The sequence below is a fragment of the Phanerochaete carnosa genome, assembly GCF_000300595.1.
Source record: "Phanerochaete carnosa HHB-10118-sp unplaced genomic scaffold PHACAscaffold_10, whole genome shotgun sequence".
In the NCBI taxonomy this organism is placed as follows: domain Eukaryota; kingdom Fungi; phylum Basidiomycota; class Agaricomycetes; order Polyporales; family Phanerochaetaceae; genus Phanerochaete; species Phanerochaete carnosa.
The window spans coordinates 2,124,834-2,147,521 of record NW_006767637.1 but is presented as its reverse complement, the minus strand read 5'-3'; the positions used below and the strand labels follow the sequence as shown (position 1 = coordinate 2,147,521).

At 57.8% G+C, this 22,688-nt stretch overlaps 3 protein-coding genes across 3 annotated transcripts; 1 reads left to right on the top strand and 2 right to left on the bottom strand.

Annotated features, from left to right (window-relative positions):
* Positions 1-1,440: 1,440 nt before the first annotated feature.
* Positions 1,441-3,330, bottom strand: PHACADRAFT_263582 (uncharacterized protein). The gene is made up of 8 exons (XM_007400524.1): positions 3,223-3,330; positions 2,979-3,172; positions 2,858-2,920; positions 2,429-2,805; positions 2,357-2,374; positions 2,133-2,306; positions 1,991-2,080; positions 1,441-1,938 (listed from the first exon to the last, which is right to left on the bottom strand). The coding sequence occupies exons 1-8, from the start codon at positions 3,255-3,257 to the stop codon at positions 1,552-1,554; spliced, it is 1,338 nt and encodes a 445-aa protein (XP_007400586.1). The 5' UTR covers positions 3,258-3,330; the 3' UTR covers positions 1,441-1,551.
* Positions 3,331-3,987: 657 nt separating this feature from the next.
* On the bottom strand, positions 3,988-8,383 carry PHACADRAFT_178076 (uncharacterized protein). The gene is made up of 9 exons (XM_007400523.1): positions 7,716-8,383; positions 7,439-7,638; positions 7,021-7,129; positions 6,568-6,964; positions 6,409-6,518; positions 6,178-6,356; positions 4,868-6,124; positions 4,508-4,805; positions 3,988-4,447 (listed from the first exon to the last, which is right to left on the bottom strand). Exons 1-9 carry the CDS (start codon positions 7,761-7,763, stop codon positions 4,409-4,411), a joined length of 2,637 nt encoding a protein of 878 aa, XP_007400585.1. The 5' UTR covers positions 7,764-8,383; the 3' UTR covers positions 3,988-4,408.
* Positions 8,384-16,942: 8,559 nt separating this feature from the next.
* On the top strand, positions 16,943-18,276 carry PHACADRAFT_102946 (glycoside hydrolase family 16 protein; the record flags this gene model as incomplete). The annotated part of the gene is made up of 4 exons (XM_007400522.1): positions 16,943-17,181; positions 17,234-17,391; positions 17,441-18,103; positions 18,164-18,276. The coding sequence occupies 4 exons, from the start codon at positions 16,943-16,945 to the stop codon at positions 18,274-18,276; spliced, it is 1,173 nt and encodes a 390-aa protein (XP_007400584.1).
* Positions 18,277-22,688: the final 4,412 nt, after the last annotated feature.

The window sequence follows — 22,688 nt, the reverse complement described above, 5'->3', positions numbered from 1 at the left end:
GATCAGACTATGTGTTCTTCGAATGTGTTTTTGTGCTTCAGCTGTCCTTGTGCGTTCCTCAAGTTTGGATGTGATACCACTGCTATTAGAGTATTTTATACCCATAGGCATTTGGCAGGCACTTGTCCCGCCACACGGAACCTGGACACCATCGTTAGTGCGATCTAGGCGCCAGCAATGGTAGTCACGCTGCCGTACCGATGAGCATGCGTTGGAATTCATCCACCACAGAAACCTCAATGCGTGCACTATGCCCGATGCGTGCAGCGAGCCTCGTTCTGGGAGGGGCACAACGGAGGTCTGGGACCGCAGGGCATCAGTCTCCGCGTACTCCGGCGCGCACGACAAACCCAGCGGGAAAGTTTGGGAATTGAATGGATAGAATGATGGACGATAAACGTCCATTTACCGCTGAGCGGTGGACGAAGGTCGATGTACGCCTATCCCCCGTATGCAGTGCCGTGCCAGCGGGGCTCGCATCGTCGGCACATGGTCAAGTCGGTAGAATGTAAAGTGCGCAGAGAGCGATGTCTTGTGTGTGCATGGAGCGCGCATTGCGACTGGATGGATCTTCGCGGATTGCATCGTTTCATAGGCAGTAGAGAGTCAAAAAGGACGAGGCGAGGGGTCTCCGCTCGTCATGGCTGACCCCCCAATCAATCGGTCTGTGTGCAAATGACCGCTCTATCAGGAGACGTCCTCTACTGATGAATAGTCAACGGCACACCTGGAACCAACCGGCGGTTTGCCATCTGCGTTCGGGCGGGGCTCGCGGTGGACGGCATGTGAGCGCGGGGCGCAACCTCAGGGCGCCCCCAGTGGCGTCGGGGGACGCAACGGGTCAGGAAAACGGTTGACCCAACTTGTGTAAAAGGGGTTTAAACCCGGCGAATCAACCTGTCCCCGCGACGAGAAACTTGCGAGAGTGAGAAAGATTGAGCAAAATATGCAGAAAACACCCTCGAGGGCTCTCGACAGCCAATTGTACTCATGCAAGTTGACAGCCGGTCTGTGCACTCCGTGTGTATGCACCGCGTGAATTGCCGCTGGTGAAGAACTTAGTAGGAAATGTAGAGAGGGCAGGCGGTGAGACGAAGACCGAGCGCTAGTGCCGGGTCATGTGAGACGGTGCTTCGCGTTTAAAAGTCAAGGGCACATACATTGTAAGTGTAGCTTGTCTGGTGCCTGCCAAGGCGTGACCGTACCGTGGACTACGGAGTAATGGTAGAGCTGTGGAGTGATGTAGCGCTGCGGAAGGAGCATGTAAGATTTTTCTCGTACGTTTTGCGTCATAGGCTCGAAAAAATTCTAAACATAAGTTTGAGCAGAAAGGAGCGGAAAAGCGGCAGCGTGACTGCTGCTCTCGGGAGCGGCGGTCAGAAATTATGTGACGTGTAACGTACCAGGCTGGTCTTACGGGCAGACCCTTGAGTCTATGATGAACGATAGTATATTGTGGAGGGTGCTCGTGCCGCATGACGACGTGAATTGACATCTCTTAAGACATTTCAGCTTCGACACTTAACCTACTGAGGCCGCAAAATTGACCATCTAAGCCCCACTGACAACAAATCCATGAAACATCTCCAACGCCTCGCTTCTGTCGCCATCAGAGCTCGTCTTCCACGTCCACTCCAGCAGCTCATTGATGTGGTCACTCAGTGCTTTCAAGCTCTCCGGTGCGATCTTCCCACTGGCGCTGTCGGGGACGGGGACGTCCGCAAATGCACCACGCTGAAAGTAGTACGCTGCGCCGCACTCGTACGAGCGGCGGAGAATCTCCTGCGAGAATGGGCGGCGCACATGGTCGTACGCGCGCAGGATGTGAGGGAGCGTCGCGGGGCTGGCGAGAGGGTCCGCAAGGAGCGCAGCGAGGAGAAGGCCGTCCTCGACGCCCTGCGCCGCACCAGAAGCCTGGTGAGGCGTCATTGCATGGGCCTGATGGGACATATTACTGCAGTCCTATGCGAAAGCAAGGCGAGAGACATACCGCGTCTCCGATGAGGGCGACCCTACCCGAGAAATACGTTGGCAGGCCAATGACAGAGTTGATAACCCACTTCGAAGGTGCCTTGATGAGCTTCGCGGCGCTGTGAGCGTGGTATCGGATGTATGAGCACGGGGATACGTACATCGATGACGGCTTGCACGTAAGGCGACCAGCCGGGGAACTCCGCACGGAATTCATCCTGGCTGACAGTCTCGACCCATGGCTCGTTGTGTAGCGTTCCGTTCCCCTCAGGGTACGAAACGAGGCCACCACAGTTGATACCCGTACCGTTTGAGACGGGGTAGCAGATAAAGTACTGGTGTGCCCTCAGTAGCCACGACTTTGTGACAAAAGCAAGGTGCTTACTTTGTTCTTTCCCGCGAACTGCCACAATTGGTGTCAGTCACGAATTCTGGTCATTGTGTCCGGGCAACGCACATAAAGGGGACCATCAAATACCGGATGGTCAGGCGTCACTTTCCTTAAATCTTCAGTGCTGATAACACCACGATATACATACTGCCCCGTCCAGGTGGGCTTCACAAACGCGAGCAACCGCTCCTTCTCCTTCGGGTCCTCTACACTAGCAGCGAACCTCTCGTACATCGTGCGGCGCACGACGCTCTTGATCCCATCTGAGCCAACAAGAAAATCACAGGTGGCGGTCGTGCCATCCTTGAACTCCAAGACGACTGGCCCATCGGGAGAGTCGGTGTATGACACAAGCCGCTTTCCGAAATGAGCACGGTAGTATGTTGGAATATGGCGCAGAAATACGGCGAGAATGTCGTTGCGGTGGAATGTCTGCAGGGCCGCTGAAGCAAACAATGAGGGCACGAGTGAGAAGAGAAAGAAGCTGGTGCTTACAGTGGCTTTCGCCAAAGGAGAGGTATTGTGGTTGGTCACCTTTGGTGTAGCGGAAGGGCTTTCCTGGAGTTTGTTTTCGTTAGCATTTTCTTAGCTTAGAAGCGACGCGGAGGTAGTCTACCAGAGCTGACGAGCGGCTTAAGGTCCTCCTCGAGACCGAGAAGGCGCATATTCTCCCAAATGCGTGGCCAGAATCCCATTCCAGCACCAACCTGGCCGAAAGCTGACGCGCTCTCGTAGATGTCTACCTCGATGTTCTGTGCGCCGCACTTAGCGAGCGAGATAGCAAAGGCGAGACCTACGATCCCACCACCGCTTTGGAGCACATCAGCAAGCATCCCATGTTTCTAGATACACGCACTTACACAATGGCGAGACGCATCTTCTTGTCGTTGGACATGGTTAGCAAATATAGAAGTCGCGGTTAGACGATGTGCGCTTCAGGTTGGCTTGTGCGTTTCTCAGGTCTGGCTGTGATACGACCATGGCTAGTAAAGCATCTTATACTCGCAGACATTCGGCGAATACTCGCTTGGTCGTCTCGCACACGAGACCTGAACACCGTCATTCATGTATCTAGCCGCCAGTAATGATAGCAGCCATATCAAAGGGCATGCATCAGACTTTGTCCAGCATCAACTTGAAAGGTCCAGAGTGTGTACCATCTAGTTCTGGGAGGGGCGCGACAAAGGACTAGGACGGCTGTGCGGCGTACGAAGGTACGCCCATCCCACACATGCGCTGCCAGTGGTGCTTACGTTTTCGGCCAGCAGTCAAATAAGCAGAACGTAAACGTAAAGTGAGCAGCGAGCTATTTGACAAATTTCCGCCGGCGGCCCCGTTTCCTGCGCTGGCGTCGGGTCATGTGAGCGATGCTTCACATTTACAGCCCAAAAGCACGTACGTTGTGTGGTGCCTGATGCTTCTAGCTAGAGAAGCTCAAACCATCATAGATGGTTTGAGGTCATGTTGTCTTCCGAGTGTGGGTTGTCATCGTCACGTTTGCTGCTCACGGAGCGTTGCGGCTGATAGTTTCCGGGGTAGGCCACTGAACTTTTGAAATATGATGTCTCGCCTGCCTTTCGTGAACAGTGCGCTGAGAAACCACTGAACAGTGAAGCCGTTGCTGTAGGGGTCCCATACGTTCGTATCGGCCGACTGTTAACGCATGCTAGTCGAGCAAGACAATTTTCGGGTAGGAGGTCAGCAAGATACCCGCAGCTTTGCAGCGCTCGAGTAGCAATATTCGGAGCTTTCCGGAGCGCATCCCGCTGAAAAGCACTTGCCAAGATTGTCCCATTCATCGCAGCTTTCGTGTATATACAACACAACGACAAGCTACGCAAAGAGCATAAAACCCAGAAAAACAGTGGAGTAAAGCGGGTACCCAGCGGGAGATGTACAGCGAGAGCGGAGCGGGTGTGTGCGCGGGGCGCAGTGCAGGCAAGTAAGGGGTAGAGTAGTATCTATGGAGAGAGTCTATGCGCGGGGAGACATGAGTGTCCAAACAGAATCCATTGTCCCAAGATCCATAAGTATGAAAAGGCGTGCTCAATATGAGAAGATCATGAGCCACGGGTTGAGCACGATCTGGGGAGTACGCGTCAGCACCTTACTCGAGGGACACAGAGAGAGGGCGGGCAGACTCACCGGGTAGAGAATGTGGCACCCGAGGGTAATCGCGAGCGGGAAAATGACGGCCCAGTCCCATCCGAGGATCTGCCAGCCCGAAGGCACGGCGGGCGTCGCGAGGACGACCATCCCGGCGCAGATGACGAGGCTGATGACGAGCGCGAGCCAGAAGCGGCGCACGATCTTGGGCACCTCGAGCCAGAAGTTGCTCCGCTCGACCTCCTTCTTCGTCGCGCCCCAGGTGATGTTGTACGAGAACATGTGCGCGAGCAGCGCCTGCGACAGATGGATCGCGAGTCCGCCGAAGAAGAAGAAGCTTGCGGCGGCGGCGGCGGCGTCAGCACAAACAGTGGCAGATGAAAACGCTGTATCACTTACAAGAACGGCACCCAGGTCAGGTTCTCGATCAGCGCATCCAGCAGATTCCGGTGGCCGAGACGGTACTCGAGGATCGTGAAGCCGACGTTGCCGAGGGCGGGGAAGACAACCATGCACGCGAGCCAAATCTCAAACGAGTGCAGGTAGAAGCCGTCGACGTCGAGCGACCAGCCGAGGAGGAGGTAGTTCATGACCGAGAGCGCCGCGCCGGCCGCAATACCGTAGTAGGAGAACATATAGCTCGTCATCGCGACCTTGTAGTGCACCGGCGCTTTGCACCACATGAACTGGTGCAGCTGCTTGTTGACCGGGCCCTTGCGCCACCACTCGATGACGGGGTTGAAGATGAGCTCCGAGCAGCCGTACGCGTACTTCTGCCACCGGTTCAGCTCGTCGTCACACGTGAGTGAGACACCCTCCTTGAAGCCGCCGTCCGAGTACGCCGCCCAGCGGATGATGTAGCCCTTGAGCATGAGTCGGAGCGCCATGTCGAAGTCCTCGCTCACGTTCGCCTCGGACCAGATCTTCGTCACGCCGTCGGCCGGGTCGACGAAGGCGGCGTCCTGGAGGGCCGCCCAGCGAAGGAACGCGTTGTGGCCGACGAACGGCGCGATCTCGCCGTTCGAGCAGCCGAGCGAGATGCACCGGTTGATGCGGCGCGTGAAGTGCGCGATGCCGTTCTCAAAGTAGTGGTGCGCGACCTGCATGACGTCCGACTCGTGCTGGATGATCGCGACCTCGGGGCACTCGGCGAGCTCGCGCGCCGCATCGCGTAGGCAATCCTCGGGCACGATTGTGTCCGAGTCGACGATGAGGATGATCTCGCCGATGCGCAGCGAGCGCGCGTTGTTCGCCCACGGACGCCACCGCTGCCCGCTCTCCTCGTACGTCTCCTCGATTGCGAGCTGCAGCGCGCGCTCCTCGATGTCGTCGTCCTCGTCGATCTCCTCGCCATGCGCCGTGGCCGCGGCCATGATCGCCGCCATGTGCTTCTCGAGCTTGAGCGAGAGGAGGAGGCCGTAGTTCATGTTCGACGCCTTCTTGAACCGACCCGCACGCTTGAAGCCGTCGGGTGCGTTGCTGTGCGGTGGACGCGCAATCCAGCCGACGTTGTTGTCTGCGTAGAATGCGATCCGTTCCGCGCGCTCCTCCTCGCTAATGAGCTGCAGACCGTCGTCGTGGACCAAGATTGACGAAGTGCCGCCCTGACGCGAGTATGTCTGCATTGCCTTCTTGAGCGAATACACCGAGGGTGCGCTACGAGCAACATGAGCGACAGCCACTTGCGCGTGCGCATATATGCCACTCGCATCGTCTCCTTCAGACTCTCCTTGTAGACCGGCATCTCGATCGTCATGTGCGGCAGACTCGAGTCGACTTGCTTGTTCGGCGCGGGCTTTACGGCAGAGTAGTACTTCGAGTTCAGATGGTACTGTGCGACGGGACCGAAGACCATGGTGATGTTGCCGATGAGCTGGGCGCAGAAAAACTGGCGGCGACGTGAGTGCACGCATACATGCAGCAAAATCGCTCGAACTTACAATGGAGATGCAGTACAGAAGCGGAGCGGTGACGAGGAGAGCAAACCGAGTGAAAGTCCCGTCGAGGACGCTCTCAACGATGAGCACGCTGGTACCACTGGCGATAAAGTCTGCAACGACAATGAGCGCCTAAATTTTTCGCAACGGCGGTTCACTCACAGAACGACATGGCACAGGCGAAACCACAGTAAACCGGAGCAAAGAGGCGCGTGGGGCGTTCGGAAGGCCCCTCGGCGGCCTTCTCGACGTCTTCCTTGGAGGAGACAAAGTAGCCGAGGCCGAAGCGGCAGCGGCGCTCCTTCCTCTGCTTGTCCTTCTTGCGCTTGCTGTTCGCCTGTTCCTCCTTCTCCTTGGAGAGCGCGGCGACCTCGTCGAGATTGAGCTTCTCGGTCAGGTGTAGGTCCGAGCCGCTCTTGCTCTCCGACGCGACGGACATCGAAGTGAGCTCCGTGCGGCGCGCCCAGACGAGCTTGATAAGCTTGTCATCGAAATCGCGCGCAATTGGAATGATGTCGTCGAGGTTGTAGGTCCAGACGACGAGCACGCGTTCGTCGCGCTGTGGAGGGTGATGTGTCGGCGCGAGAATACGAGATAGGACACTATGCGACGTACGATGAACGCGGCGCACTGCTCCTTGTCCGCCCTGGGCAGCCAGCTCATGGTGTCAAGCACCTGGATGCGGGTGTCCTCGTCGATGAAGATCGCGTCGGCATCCTCCTTGCTGCAGGGAAAGCGTGATTAGCATCATAGACAGGAGGAAAAGACAATGAACAAGACGATGTCGGGGTAAGTGTCACCCGGCTGACGTCAAAGTCCGCATCACGTGTTCGCGTCCGGAAAAGGTCGCGTTTATCGCTTACGTAAAGCCAAGCGTGCGAGTGACAGGCAGGCCGGACACGACAGTCGCGACGTGTGTAGCTCTGAAGCGACATGCCGGCGGAACAAGAGAAACACAAGGCAGGCACGAGCCTGACTGGGGCGTGCGAGCCTTGCGACATGGATGCCAAACCGTAAGAAGGCGAACACTCACATCGTCGCGAGGGCCGCATGGATTGCGGCCGACCGCATCTTGATGGCGACGACGGGGTTCAGGGCGCGTACCGCGGCCTCGAAGGGCTCGAGGTAGCGGTTCTCGTATGGGAAGACGCGGAAGTGGCCGGCCTCGACGCGCAGGCAGACGCCCGCATGCACGTTCTCCTCCGAGGGCTTGAACCAGGCATCACCCTGGGTCTACGGTGCATCGTGAGTAAAATTTCATGCGAGAACGTAACAAGAGATAGAGGGAGGAATGAGGTAGAGGAACACACCTGCCTGAAGATGTGGTGAAGCAGTGCATCATACGCGTCGTAGTCCATCGCGGCAGGCCTGAAAGAGTGTGCACGGGCGTCGTCAACGGAGGGTGGGTGGGGGGTGCCGAGCTCGAACGGAGGAGCCGTGTGCTCGCTCTGCAGGCTGTCAGGCCCTTATATCAAGGCATGTGCGTGCGGGCGTGCGCCAGACTCTCGGAAAACGAGCGAGAGGCAGGTGTTGAGGCGAATCAATGTTCGATAGCATCGTGCTGGGCGCCAGGGGGTGGTCGACAAGGCCTAGGAGAACAAGACGGGGCTGAGCGCGCGGCGACGGGGCAGTGCCCGCGACAGACGACAGGCAGCCACTGAATGGGGTCCCCGGAACAACTGGAAAAACTGAACAAGAACGGCAGAATGGATGAATATCCCGGCGAGAACGATAGATGGGGGACTGTGGCAAAGGTCGCGGCGACCAGGCACGAAGAGGTCTCATCACTGGAGGACAGCGTGTCTTCAACTTCGTGTATCACCTTAGATGGCGCTGAGACCGGGCAATGTATTTCGGGACCAACGTCAAGTTATTTCCCAGAAATGCCAGCATGGAGATGGGGGCGCGAAGCATATAGGCTTGCCGAGACCCAGATAGCGAGCAGCATTGCCGCACAGGAGGCTGATCACAGCCTCGTCCTAAAATGGACATGCGTGCCCCAGGGTCAGAAGCAAGGATGCGACGTGAGGAAGGGATGCGACGGACCTCACAAGCGGGAAAACAGCAGGCGAGGACCCCCCGCCGGGCTGGGTTGTGCGATGAGACATGCATCCGCAGCACGGTCTCAGAAACCCAAAGAGCGCGATGGATGGGTTCCTATCGGCGGAACGTTCGTCGGAACCGTTTAATCAGTCGATGCAGGATGGCGTACGCTGGGATGCCATCCAATGGCAGAGCGAGGGCAGAACGCTATCAGCACCAGCTTGCGGCATGCACGGCAGCGCCTCGCAGGTATGTGTCTGACGAATCAATATGTAGAAATGCCGATTCTAGGGCGAGGTCGATGTCTCTCTTTCATCCAATCTCCTTCTCATTTGCCCCGTCCTCGTTGCAGCAAGCTACCGACCGACGCCGGGGCCGGCTGCAGAACGTGTGTTGAAATCGATAGCGAGAGCGGTTCTCCCACATATTGTAATTTGGAATGCACGGCGGCGGTCTCGTCTGCCATCACGGCTGGTGGACTGAATGCATGGCGGATAGAGGAGATGTTGAATGCAAAGTTTAATTGCCGCCAAATGCGGACAGGGTATGTCGACATCAGATCGCTCCCACGATGCGGAGACGCCCTAGTTTCCCACGGTTTCGGTCGTCCGGTCGGACAGACGCGGTCGCGGCTGGGTTCGCAGCGCTGACTAGTTGGCCTGCAATGTATCAGTTGTCGAATAACCTCATCCACGTTGCAGCCCGTGTCTTTTCCACACGCCGCGAGTGTACGGCAGGCCGCAAGTGCTAGCACGAAAGTGGGAATTACAACGGCCTCACGCGTCATCAGCTTATCGCACTGTCCCTGGCCACATCGTGCTGTGTGGCGATGCTGCAGAATTCTTTGCGGCCAAGTGCTGCCGCACTTTCGAAGATTTTTGATAAAGCAACTCATTTCTGATCCCCTGTCAGTCTGGCCGAAGATGCAACATTGCTCTCCCTCTTTCTTCCTCCTCCTTCTCGCACCTTCGTCCTCGTCGATGACTCATCTCATCTCGCTGTTCATGCATACGTGCCTGGCTCATTCAGCGAGTTGCAGTGAGTTGCATTCAACTTCTGAGCCCGGCGGTCCCGAAGCGCCCTGCCGTCGCTCTGATCCGCCGCGAGATCGCCGATCGCGCTGCGTTCACGCAGATCCCCGCCCAGAACAGGCCTTCGCCCAACGGGCCTCTCGCGTTCCGTCAAAAACTGCCGGGAAACCCTCGCTCAAAGTCCCTCAGAAAAAAATAAAAGAAAAGGCCCGCGAGTCCGCGGTTTGCGGAGCCGCATCTCGCTGAGGCAAATGTATATTTCCGCCCTGGCAAAAAATGTGGCGCTCGGGAGGACAGAGTGGGATGATGGACGCGGCGGAACGGTACGTCGATCAGACGGGCGTGTGGCATTTTACGACGCTCCAGGCACCCGCACGCCTATCACGTCCGTGCTGCACACACGAACATGTGCACGTCCGGGCCTACTACGATTGTTTGTGCCCACCTCAAGTCCCCGAGCCGAGGCTGGTCCGCCGCAGGCCTTCTGCTTTCATCGCGTGCCTACATTCTGCTTCTCTCTACACGTACCGTCGGTCCTCTGCTCAGTAAGGCAACAGAGGACACAGAGTTCATGGGAGATGTTCTTCATTATCGCACAGAGGACACGTTGTTCATGACAGGTGCTCTCAATTATAGAGAAAGAGCGCACAGAAAGTTCGTGTACCTAGCTGTCAGGGCCGACGCTTCTCCTTCGCGTACAACACATCGTCCATGTCGCCGATGGCTCATCAATCCCAACACACCGGGCTCAGGAAGGGAGAGCCCAAAGGGCCCGAGAGCACTGCCTGTGCGGCCAACGTTCTTGCGCCTCAGCGCATTTCCAGACGCACACAACAGAACGCGTCCAGCCAGACTTGTCTTCTTGCAGACGTCAGAGCCGGGGAGGAGTTCAGCTCTGCCAGTTGCGCTGCTGCAGGCCCGCGGAGCTGGGTTTCGTCGGACACGTCTGGCAGCGCGAATTCACTCACTGATCGTGTCCAGACGCGTTCTCCAGCGGCGGTTCCTTACGCCTCAGCCAGTAGAATGCGTATTGAGTTTGAGTGGGAGACCGCGGGCGGCGCCGCAGGATTCACGCTGCATTCTGTCCCTCGCACTCTGTCACTCGCATGGTGGCCTTATGCGGCGGCCGGGTCCGACAGTCGTGCGTTACGTCTGGTGCTTCGCCGGCTCTCAATAGATTTTTTTCTCGGACCCTTTGTGCTATCTGGTCCTTTGTTTTCCGCTCAGGCTCCCGGCGAGACGTAGCGCAGGCGCAGGCGCACACACCCACCGTGATCGCCGAGGGACCTGCGGGTCGCCAGGCATCGCCTCTGCATGTATATTCGCAAGACGCGCGACACACGCGCTGTCAGAGCTGAAGATCCCCAGGCGACGATCTCGACACGTCGCACTCACGCCCGTCGCCCGTCCAGCCGCGGACGTTTCTGCTCTTGCAAAGCTCCCACCGCACGCCGGCCCCCTGCCCGAACCCTAACCCCCGCCCACGCGCCAGAACCCCGTCCTCGGCGTCTGCGCAGGCCGCTGCCCGCCGCTGCTCTTGCCCCGCTCGCACACCGCGGTCGCTGATGTCGACGCCTGGGGCGACGATCGGGCTGCGCGGCCACAGCTGTGGGGAGGCCGACGCCTTCGTGGCGTCATGCGATCGGCGGGGGCTGGACGAGCTCCATTAGGCTCTAGCTCAAGCTCGGAGGCTTAGCTCAGGCTTGGCTCCAACGCTTTCCCGCCCGCCGGCACGCGCGGTCGCTGTGCCAGTGCTGTGCCCGGGCGCGGCACATCTTCGAGGCGCGACGACTCCAAGGCACGAAAGGGCCAACTCTGCGCCGGAGGAACTTGGCGGGAGACGCGGAATGTGATCCGAGGTTCGTTCTCCGCGCCGATGCGCCGCTCCTGGCAGGCGTCCAACAGGGTGCCGTCGGAAGTGCTGGTTGTTGTGAAGCGTACTAGGAACGCGAGCCTGTTTGTTTTTGTCGGAGCACCAAGGTATCCGTGACTACAGTGGCGACGGCGGCAGGTGGTGAGGCGAAGACGGATGTGCCGGGTCCGACGTCCCAGGGCGGTGCGTCGTTTTCTCCGCGCGAGATAGGTTACTGACAGCGTAATGTAGATTTTACAGCTCACACCGGGGCATGAATTCGCTTGCACGTGGCTCTGTCCACGTCGCGCTTTCACCTCTGGGACCGAAACGGGGAGGCAGGCAGCCCGCCAACGAGGAGGCACACTGACAATGCAGGCGACCGCGGATGCTCGCGGAGCTTTACCCAGGGAAACCTTCGTGCAGCGTCCGATTGCGGTCGCCAAGACTCACGAAATGACGCATGGGTCACCGACACCGGCGTGCTCGGTAACTCATTCTCCCTTGGGCCACACAGGGAGGTCACGAGCCCACAAAAGGAGACTAGCAAGCCTGGCAGTCGCCACATCGGGCAGAGACCAACTTAGCGGTGGGACTTGCTGGAGCTTGTCCACCGGGAACTCACGAGGAGATTGCCCAGGGTGAGAGGCTAGACGGAAATTGCGTTGGATTTTGGGTTTCCGGGTCAGGCGGAGGCCCGAGGAGTCCAGCTTGGGCGTGCGTCGCGTGCTGTGACGTCGTCCGCCTCTATCTGGGTCAGGTGTATGCATAGCGTCTCACGGAGATACCTTGAATTTCATCGCCTCTGGACAGATGGCCCCGCCGCGTGCATTCAAGCGTGAATCTGTCAGTAGCGCAGCGACAGAAAACATCTACCAAGGTCACGAACAACAGCGCGAGATGGGGTATCCCAGCACGACGTGTGGCGGACCACCAAGTTCCGGACAGGCATGATGAGTGAAAAATGATGTGGTCATTTTCAACCAGATGCACGTAAATACCATCGACCACGAGAACACTCGCAACTGCGCGAAGGCGGAACCGAACGCTTCTTCCGCCTACGTCCTCGCTGCAAAGCAGAACTTAAGATAGCGAGCAGCGCAAGATACTCGATGCGACGTCACTTTGCTGGCAAGGCGAGCCGTAAGCATGCGTGCAGTATTCGTCTTTCTCTTTCTTTGCACGCGTTATCACGCCTCAAACGGCGTCGTCTACGTTTCCAGCAGAGTAATTCCACGTCCAGCCCTAATCTCTGGTCAGGCTAGAAGCGTGGCGGCGGGGACGGGGCCAGGTGGTACCGTGCCCACCGCCCACAGCATCGACGGAGACGAACAGGCTTTTCACTATTGCAGAAACGTAGTTTATGCGCAGTATAAGTCGCCTCAACCGTAGGCGGTGCGTGCAGCACAAGGACAGCACGAGGAGCCTGACCATTCCGTCTGCCGACGGACGACGCGGTGATGTCCTGCGGGCAGGCGCCCGAGCGCCGAGTCCCGACGGAGCGCGTCCCAATAAGGCGTCGGGCATCGCCGCGGCATCAGAACAATATCGTTATTCTCGTATGTACGATAGCGACAAAAGGGATACCAAGCTCATGTGGGCACCTCGGAAACGAGGAGTGTAGTGAACACGGGAGCACGCTTTATCCTAAGCTCCAAGGTTACCAGGCTGTAAGTGTACCTTCCGGGCGAGTGCCGACTGTGCCGCACGAGATGGCCCTGCACGCTCTGCGAAATCCGTTTGAACGACGTCCAAGTGGCGCAGAGCGCACAGAAGCGCACTTGCCGATATCGAGGTGTTTGGCGCCCTCGCAGAAGCACCGCGCGCGGCCGCGCCGGGCCAGACCCGTCGGCGGCCCTGCATGCTTCTCTGTGGCACTGCCTGCGATATCTCGCACAGAGATGCTTGATAACACTGGCTGGCTGAGGGTTCACGATATCTTCGAGGGTGTGTTCGGGATAGGTATCTCGAGCGGCGGACGTTCACGATAGGTTCCTGCGAAAGCGCTTCGCCGCACTATCTGCATCTTTGGCTTCTCGCAATTCGCATGCGTCTAGCTGGGAGGCAATTACTGGTACTGTGGTAGTTGTGCTTATCGCGACTCGGAGGCGCGGGCTGGATGGAGGTGCCAAGAGGATGTCCGGGAGACCTGGGAGGCCACAGACAGGAGGACGTCGCCACACAAGCTCAGAGTGGCGGCAGAAGATCGAGTTAGCAGGATTGAAGCCGAAAAGCATAGGGCATCGCGCATTGTTTGAACTTCGGCGGCAGGACGTGCCGTGCATCGCGGCCGCTCACCGACTACGTAACCATCGAGCGCATGTCTTACCTGCACAAGAAAAGCGAGAGCAGAGCCCGCAAGCGAGAGCACAACCTATTGGGCTTCACACCTCGCGCCATCCCTGCGCGACGCACGGTCCGAGGCTGACAGTGTTTTTCCAGGCAGGGACCCAACGGTAGACGCAAAAGCGGACGCACCTCGCGTGTGCCTCGTGCCTCGCTCGCGTAAGATCGCACGCTACGTCACGCACGCCTCGCAAAGTGGCAGGATCATGGCATCGGCATCGACATTGTGCTGACAGACGTGCCCGTCCACGACACACGTACGTCGACAGCGATGTATGTCGGGACGTGCACACAGCGACGACAGCTCCCGAGACATGGAGCTGCGTGCGCCGCTAAAGGGGAGGCGCGCAGCACGTCGGGGGCGTGGTGAGCAGGGTGCTCGAGCGCAAGCGCTGGACTGGAAGCTGTCTACGGCGTGCGTGGGCTCTGGGACTGGGATAAGGAAAGGAATGCAGATATTGGATTGGAGATGCTTGATGTTGGAGGAGAGGATTTCGGGGATGCTTCGAGAGGGTAGGGTAGGACCCGTTCGAACGGTAACGGGAGGCGACGAGCAATCTTCAAAGTTCGTGGTCGCCCGGGCTGAGATGGACGTCGTTGTCTATGACGACGCGCTCCGCCTTCGGAAGTTGCTCGTTGCACTCGCAACGGGAAGACGTACGACATGCCATTGTTTTCTTGACAATAGGTCTGGGCAGTTGTTGTATGTCAGAGCGGTGGCCAGCGCTGTGCAGGCTGAACCTTAACTGACGCCCAGTAAGGAAGTATTGCAATGCATACCGTAAGGCCTTCATCTCGAACTGTTCTGCGCACGTTTAAGGCGTGCGTATCAGGAGAAGATGCTTCAAGAAGGGAACAGACTAACGGGATCCTTCGAAGATGGAAACGTCCAGATGGCGTCACATCCTAAACGCCACATCCATCGTGCGCAGCACAGGTGGGCGATATCAAATATGATCGTTTCTCCCGGCGGCAGAGATCAGCATTCGAAGAACGAGCGTGAGTTCGCCGCGATAAAACTTGTATACATACAATGGCTTGCGCACCTGTTGTCTTTGGGAGATCATTATGATAGAAATGCTGGGCAGTTGCTGACTATGCACAACATGCGGCGTGGGCGTAGCATCTCCAAGCATGCTACACCGATAAGATACTACGTTGAAGCTTGGTTGGCAGCAGACGCGAAGGGGCGGAGGGACGGTGGCCTGGGAAAGCGCCCCGCAACCAGCCGTGTGGTCTGTAAAGGCATATGCGGCTAGCACTACACGTTTCGACAATGCCAATCAAGCTTCGTTCTTACGAAAATAATCCACATCACGTACCGGAGCTAACTGAAGCTGCTGTTACACTCATCAGATGTCTACTCGTCAGCGTATCGCCCTAAACGTTTTTTGTGCGGGACGCGACGCCGGTATCAGTGGCGGCGGCGTATCTAACTCCAGCGCCCAGTCGTGATCGCTGTCTCTGTCGTGTTCGATACCGAAATGCTAGCACCAAAGGCGACCGAGGCAAGCGAGGTACTCACTTTGCGCGTTCTCGACTGTGCGGGTCGGCTACATGGCGGAACCGTCTATCGTGCAGTACGACAGCCCGGGGGTCGTCGGGAGAGCCAAGTAGCCAATCAGCGCGATTGTGTCGTGCGGGAGCATTCTTCTGGCTGCAACGCGTTCTCATGTCTGCTGTACGTCTGTTATATATTCCAGCTGCAGGAGAATGCTCGTCCTGGCCCAAAGGGCGGTAGAGGCCCGTCGACAGGCGACGATTGGGTTGTGTCCAGCGAGTGCGTCTCGCCTGCGGGAAGTCGTCGGCCCGATGGTCATACGTGTTTTGCATGGAACGTGTGCCTGTCAGCACTGTCTCGGCTTCCTAGGCAGGGTGTGAGTCGGTGATAGTGGAAGATTAACATACCGCATTTGGACCCGCCATCAAGCCGGCGGCAAGGGCGCTTCGAAGGGGGCAGACGCCAGCGCGCTTCGGCAGGTCTCAGGTCGTCCACCATCTTCTAGACTCGTACTCCCTTCGCAAGTGCCTCACTGGTATTTTTCGGATGCAAAGAGGAGGGATGTGTGCCGTTGAACGCCGACGACAGCGCATCATGATAGTCCAATCCACAGGTCTCCCCCTTGAACCAAGCGGCAGGGTCCATTCCATTATCCCATCGAGGCGAGGCGAACGTTGAGAACTTCCCTCAGGGACAGAGTGTGGGATGGCTGTGCCGTATGCGTCTCCCGCAGATCACCTCGCCCTGTCTCGACGACAGCCATCGCATGTGCGCCGCCAGATACAGTACCCATCCTCAAGGCAGTGGCATTTTGGCATACCCGGCAGGACTTTCGCATGCCATGCCTAGACGCCTCGTTCCTCCGAAGAAGCAGGGGCAACCTGGGCTGGCCAATTCTTTGCCCCCCTGCGTCGAATCCCGGATCACGTCACCGTCGTCGGGGATGCTGCCTCACGGCCGCTGCCTATCTCTTCCTTGTCTCCAGAAACTGTCGCCCGGTTGCAGAGACTGTCCTCCGCGTCTTCCATTCATTCCGAGTCCAGGCCTCAGCAAGACAGCCACAAACGGCTGAAAACAATGCGCGATAGTTCATCGAAGATATGCCATCTTTGACTCAGGGGCAGGCGGGGGCCTGATTCATCCGTGGACATGCCTGTCCGTAGACCACACACGAACGGTCAGTCCGCATGTGTGATCGAGTACTAATACTACGCACCTGCATTGTGCAACGCTAGTGTCGCCCTCCCACACTCGTCGCTCCTTGGCCCCCCCGACACCATGCCGTCCCCACCATCGGTCATTTCCTCCGCCTCATCCTCTTCGGAGGCCATCGCTGTGCCGCCCGCCATAACGGGCTCATCGCGCGACCCGCCCCTCGACCCGCCCAAACCACTCTTTTTCATCGACCGTCGGGGTGAGAGCACCATCGAGGAGGAGCGCCGCGACCCGTTCCGCACGCCAGACCCCTCCGGCCCACCAACACCATCCTCACAGCGAGACAACCCCTTCTCGCCGCCGGGCAGCATACTCAACGTGTCTGTCGATGGCGGCCTCCACTCGCGCCTCCAGAGCCGCGTCTCGATCGCCAGCAGCGTGCGCTCCGATGCCCCCGGCGCCTCGCGCCCAGGCCTCACCAGCAGGTCCAGCACCGTGCGCGACAGCTTCATGTCCCCGGCACTTATGTCCCGGCGCCCGGCAGCGAACCTGCCGTCCGCGTCCCGCTTTTCGCTCGCTGCCCCGCGCTCGAAGCGCTTCCGGTCGACGATGCTCTCCGGGACCATCGAGAAACCGTGGGTGAAGGAGAAGGACACCCAGGGTCGGCTCGCGTACTGGCTCACGTACCTCGTCGCCTTCCTCGGCATCGTGGGCGGCGCGCTCCGTTGTTACTTTGCGTGGAAGGACGTGCCGCGCGTCGGCAACCTGTGTCTCATCATGGAGGACAACTTCGACACGTTCGACACGGAGAACACCTGGACGCGCCAGGTCGACATGAGTGGTTATGGGTGCGTTTCTGATGTGGCCATCACCGAGAGCTTGAGCTAACTCTAAAAGCAGCAATGGCGAATTTGAAATGACGACGGACTCATCGAACAACAGCTATGTCCAGGACGGCTTCTTGTACATTGTCCCGACCCTGACGTCAGACGTCATCGGCGCTGCCAACGTCCTGAACGGTTACACGTACAACATCTCTGGCTGCACCAACACCAACAGTAAGTCGTTTGTGACACGAGAAGCTTGTTCCTGCTGACATCATGGCAGTCTCCGCTTGCGGTGCCGTGTCCAACTCGACGTCCGGGTCGGTCATCAACCCCGTGATGTCTGCACGGTTGACGACGCAGAACAGCTACAAGATCCAGTACGGCAAGGTCGAGATCCGCGCGAAGCTGCCGCGCGGCGACTGGCTGTGGCCTGCGCTGTGGATGCTGCCCGAGCAGGACACGTACGGCATCTGGCCGGCATCGGGCGAGATCGACATCATGGAGTCGCGCGGGAACGGCCCGGACTACAAGGCGCAGGGCGTCGACTACGTGCGGGGCTCGCTCAACTGGGGCCCGTTCACGTGGCTGAACGGCGTGAGCAAGACGTTCGGCTGGTGGAACACGCGCCGGTCGTCGTACGACGAGGGCTTCCACACGTACTCGCTCGAGTGGACGGAGTCGTTCCTGCGGATCTACGTCGACACGCGCCTGCACTTCATGCTCCAGATCTCCTTCAACGAGCCCTTCTTCACCCGCGGCGACTTCCCGCCGTTCGTCCAGAACGGCTCCCAGACGATCCAGACGCCGAACCCGTGGGCGAACGCGAGCAACGCCGCGCCGTTCGACCAGCCGTTCTACCTGATCATGAACGTCGCCGCCGGTGGCACCAACGGGTGGTTCCCGGATGGCGTCGGCAACAAGCCCTGGCTGGACGGTTCTGACAGTGAGTCTTTCTTCTCTCCTGTCGAACAGTGGCACGCATACTGACTTCGTGCTCTTCTAGCTGCGATGCACGACTTTGCGACGCATCAGTCGGATTGGTACTCTACCTGGCCAACAGACCTCACGCAGCGCGCCCTCGTGGTCGACTACGTGAAGATGTGGCAAAAGTGCTGAGCGGCCTCTTTCAGTGACATTTTTTCTCGGCTTCCTATTCAGAGACAGTGCAGCATACACGCACTCACACTTCATTTTTATGGACAATGGACTCTTGCTTTACTTTGTGGAGGGATGCGACGGACGTCGACAATCTTATACTTTCATGTCGACCAGTTGCGGGATGTATGCGCGTGTGTATTGTATTTCTCTTTGGCATCGTAATCATACTAGACTCCTTGATAGACCCTGTGTATCATAAGCATAATTCTGTGCGTTAATCTTGCTGAATGCATGGGCAATTGCTCTATTTCGAGCTTGGGATTAGTGAAGACGAGCTAGTAAAATGGAGATGTGCTGGCTCTGCATCTACGACTCTTGGGCCAGTTCACGCCCTGGCCGAGCTCGTAAGTCGACTATTATTCGTGGCCGTTCGCTCACTGACAAGTGCACTAGACAGCTGAACGAACACAAAAGCGAATAGAGAGCAAGATGAGTCGACAAGGATGCGCTTATAAAGCGTTTGCCATTTGATGCGCCCATAGTGATGCGCCTGAGTCACGTGCTGATGCGCTGCCTGCTTCATAAGGCGCTGAATTTTCGTCGCCATTAACTACTCGTGGATATGGGCGTCAAACGCCCATTGCCGATTCCCCTGCATAGTGTCATTCAGGACAATCATAGCACTCAAAATAAATATGGTCTTGAACTGCAGACGGCAGTTGTCGCATGCAGACCGGTACAAATCTGTATATTTATATTTGCGAAGGTGGGTAGTCATATACATGGTCATGGTATAGGTACACGCGGCTGCGAAATGTCCAAGGCTCGAGTGCAGTAGGCCGGGTGCAGTAGATGGCGGGAAGGCACCCAAGAACAGCAGCGTCGCTGGAGAGCGGTATTTCCGTAAGTATTAACATACACAGAGGGTTGTTACATGGCCCTCTACTCAAACAACGCGTCATCGCTACCAAACAGGGACCCTTCACTCCACCTGAGTCTGCCATTGCAGCGCAGCTTGGTGGTGGCACCGGCCGACGTGATGACGGGAAGAGGGTACGCGAGGTTCAAGCCCTGTTGTGCCTTCCCCTGTGCGGCCTGTGCCTGCAGCATTTCCGTTCGGCCCTGCATACTACATCAGCCAGTCAATCAATACGTGTATAACTGTGGTGCATGCGCTGTTGGTGAGTAAGGTTTGGGTGTTAGTCGTCCTTGCAAACTGCCAAACCATAGGGCACAGGAGAGAGAACGTACCCTTTACAGACATTACTCGGTGGTGAAGACTGGAAGTACCGAGCCGTTGTGTTAAGGTCGCGGTGCCAGTGACAGCTGCGCCTTGTCCCAGGGCCAGCCAAACTCACACAAGGATGCTCACGCAAGAACTGCCAGGCTCCGCTAATCGCTGGCACCCAAGGACGTCTAGTCCTTTCTGTATTCGCCTTGCAGTTAGAGCTTGTATGACCGATAACGCACGGCAGGTACGTGAGTTGTCACTCATATGCAGGCTGCCCGGGGGCTCAAGTCGGGCGTCAGCTGTCGAAGCAAGTAGGCACCACGATCAGCGATGAGACGCAAGTCGTGGGCTTCTAGCTTTGAGCCTGCGATGCCTGATGGACATAGTGGAGACATGTGGAGAGGTGGTGCGATACTGTGGCTTGCAGGTTGGCTCGGGGCGCTGTTGTGAAAGACTTCGCGCAGGCGGGGGATTCACGAGTAATCAAGGATAAATTCCAAAAATAATACTACATGTTCTTATATAGGTTATCTACTTCCTAATCTGGTCAGACCAATAAAATGTACCTTAGGAAGCTGAGACTATAGAGGAAGCATAACGAGGGCGCAGAGCCGAGAGTGCTCTGCGCGGGTCATATCTAAAACGGGCATAACAGATCCATATTGGGCATGACGACCTAAGCGCGTCATGTCGGTATCCCTACCGGCGCGGCTGATGCGCATCCGGCGCCTCAGATACTACAACACTCCCCCTCAACGAGCAGTCATGTTCGCGAGGGAGAGCTGCCGGGTGTGAGTAGGGCGAGCGAGCGCCTTGGTAAACATGTCGGCCGCGTTGTCTTCGGAGGCGCAGTGAATGACGGAGATAGTACCGGCGTCGATGAGATCACGGAGGAAATGATGCCGGATGTCGATGTGTTTTGAGCGGGCGTGGAATTGGTGGTCGTGTGCGTATGCGATAGCGGATTGATTGTCCGTGTGAACGGTCGTGGGAGAGTCCGAGGAAGTGCCGAGCTCGTCGAGAAGGCGGCAGAGCCAGACAGCTTCCTTGGCGGCATGCGCAAGGGCGATGTACTCGGCTTCCATCGTGGAAAGGGCGACGGTGGTCTGCTTCTTCGAGCTCCAGCTGACGATGCCGCCGGCGAGCTGGAAAGCATAGCCGGAGACGGAGCGGCGGTCAGCGAGGGACTGGGCCCAATCGGCGTCTGAGTACCCGATCAGACCCTTGATGTCGGGACCGTAAGTGAGACCGAGGGCGGCGGTGCCCTTGAGATAGCGGAGGACATGCTTGACGGCTGTCCAATGCGTGGGAGAGGGGCGCGTGGTGAATTGAGATAGTGTCTGGACGGAGAATGCGATGTCCGGACGGGTGCCAACAGCGGCGTACATAAGGGAGCTGATGGCGGCAGCATAGGGCGCATCAACGGGCGCCTCGCCGTCAGAGAGCGGCGCGAGCTTGACATTCGGGTCAAGCGGTGTGGCGACGGGATTGGAGTCCTGCATCCCGAAACGTTCGAGGATGGTCTGGACATAGCGTGTCTGATGGAGGGTGAAAGTGCGGGCAGCGCGGTTGCGATCAATCTGAAGACCGACGAAGGTTCTCAGACCTCCCGAGGAGGTGATAGTGAAATGCTTGGCGATCTCGGCTTTGAGATCGTTGAGTGCCTTGCGCTTTCCGTACAGTGTGGTGTCATCTACATGGAGTAATGCCATTGTTAGCAACGTGGCAGGTTTGTAGTATACACACGGGTCTGCAGTTGAACGCGTGAAGCCCAGGAGGGAGACCAGGACATGATTTAGCAAATCATTCCAGACGCGGCCAGCCTGTTTCAGGCCGTAAATCGCTTTGATCATGACGTAGATGCGCCCGGAGCTGTCATCGTAGCCGGGCGCTTGGCGCATGTAGATGGGTTCCTTGAGTGTGCCGTTGAGGTAGGCGCCTTCGTAGTCTATGGTGTCGTCGTCCAGATCAGAGATGGTGGCGATAGCGGCGCAAACGCGGTAAGACTCAAGTCGCACGACCGGTGCATAGGTCGCGAAATAATCCTGTCTGGGGATTTGTGAGTAGCCTTGCGCGACAAGACGCGCCTTGTATTTGATGATCGAGCCGTCAGTGTCGCGCTTGATCGCGTACACCCAGCGGCATCCGACCACCTTTCGTCCCTCTGGTAAGTCCCCCAGCTCCCAAGACCCTCGGGCCTTGAGCTGTGACATCTCCGCATCCATGGCCGCATCCCATTGCGGCCAGTCCTCCCGCTGCCGCACCTCCTCGATATTCCGTGGATTGTCGAAATCGGCGGCGGCGAAAGCCATGTGTGCCTGGGCGGTAGGAGACGGATCAGCGGGGACTTGTTTACCGGTCTCGTGAAGTTGCCGGTAATCGACGCGCTTTGTGGCGCGGGTTGATGCGCGGACGGGCGCCGGCACAGAGGCTGGTTCCTGGAGTGATTTCGCAGGTGTCTGGGTCTGCGGTGACGTTTTGGTGATGGCGGGAGCTTCGGGCTTGGTAGAAACTGATGTAGGCGTACTAGTAGAACTCTCCCCCTCAAGCGCGGAGCTTCCGTCAACGAGGGGAATAGGTGCCGCGCGCTGTCGCTGAAAGATCACATTGCGCGAGACCAAAATCTGACGCATACCTGGAGCATAATAGCGCCAACCTGCGCTATTATCGCTGATTCCAGTGAAGTGGTATTTCTCAGACTTGGCGTCAAGTTTTCCTGTGCGTTTGTTGTCCGGGACGAGCACCCAGCAGGGTATACCAAACTCCTGAGCATCCTGGAGGTCGGGACGCTTGTCCCAAAATAGCTCGTATGGTGTCACACCTCGGAGTGATCGGGTCGGGGACCGGTTCTTAAGATAACAGGCGTAAGCGAAAGCTTCCTGCCACAAGAACTTAGGGGATTCGTGCGCGATAAGCATCGCGCGTGTGTGTTCAGCAAGCGTGCGGTTCAGACGTTCAGCAACGCTGTTCTGCGGAGGCGAGTAGGGTGCCGTGGTGCGACAGATGATGCCGCGAGATTCGAGGTAGGCCTTGAATTGGCCTTCCGTGTACTCCTTGGCATTGTCCACGTGTATGGTTTTGATGCGCCGAGAGCGCTGTGTCTCAAGAAGTTGCTCGAATTTCTTGAAACGATCAAGGGCGGCGTCGCGTGTCTTCATGAATGCGATCATCACATACCAGGAGGCAGCATCAGTGAAAC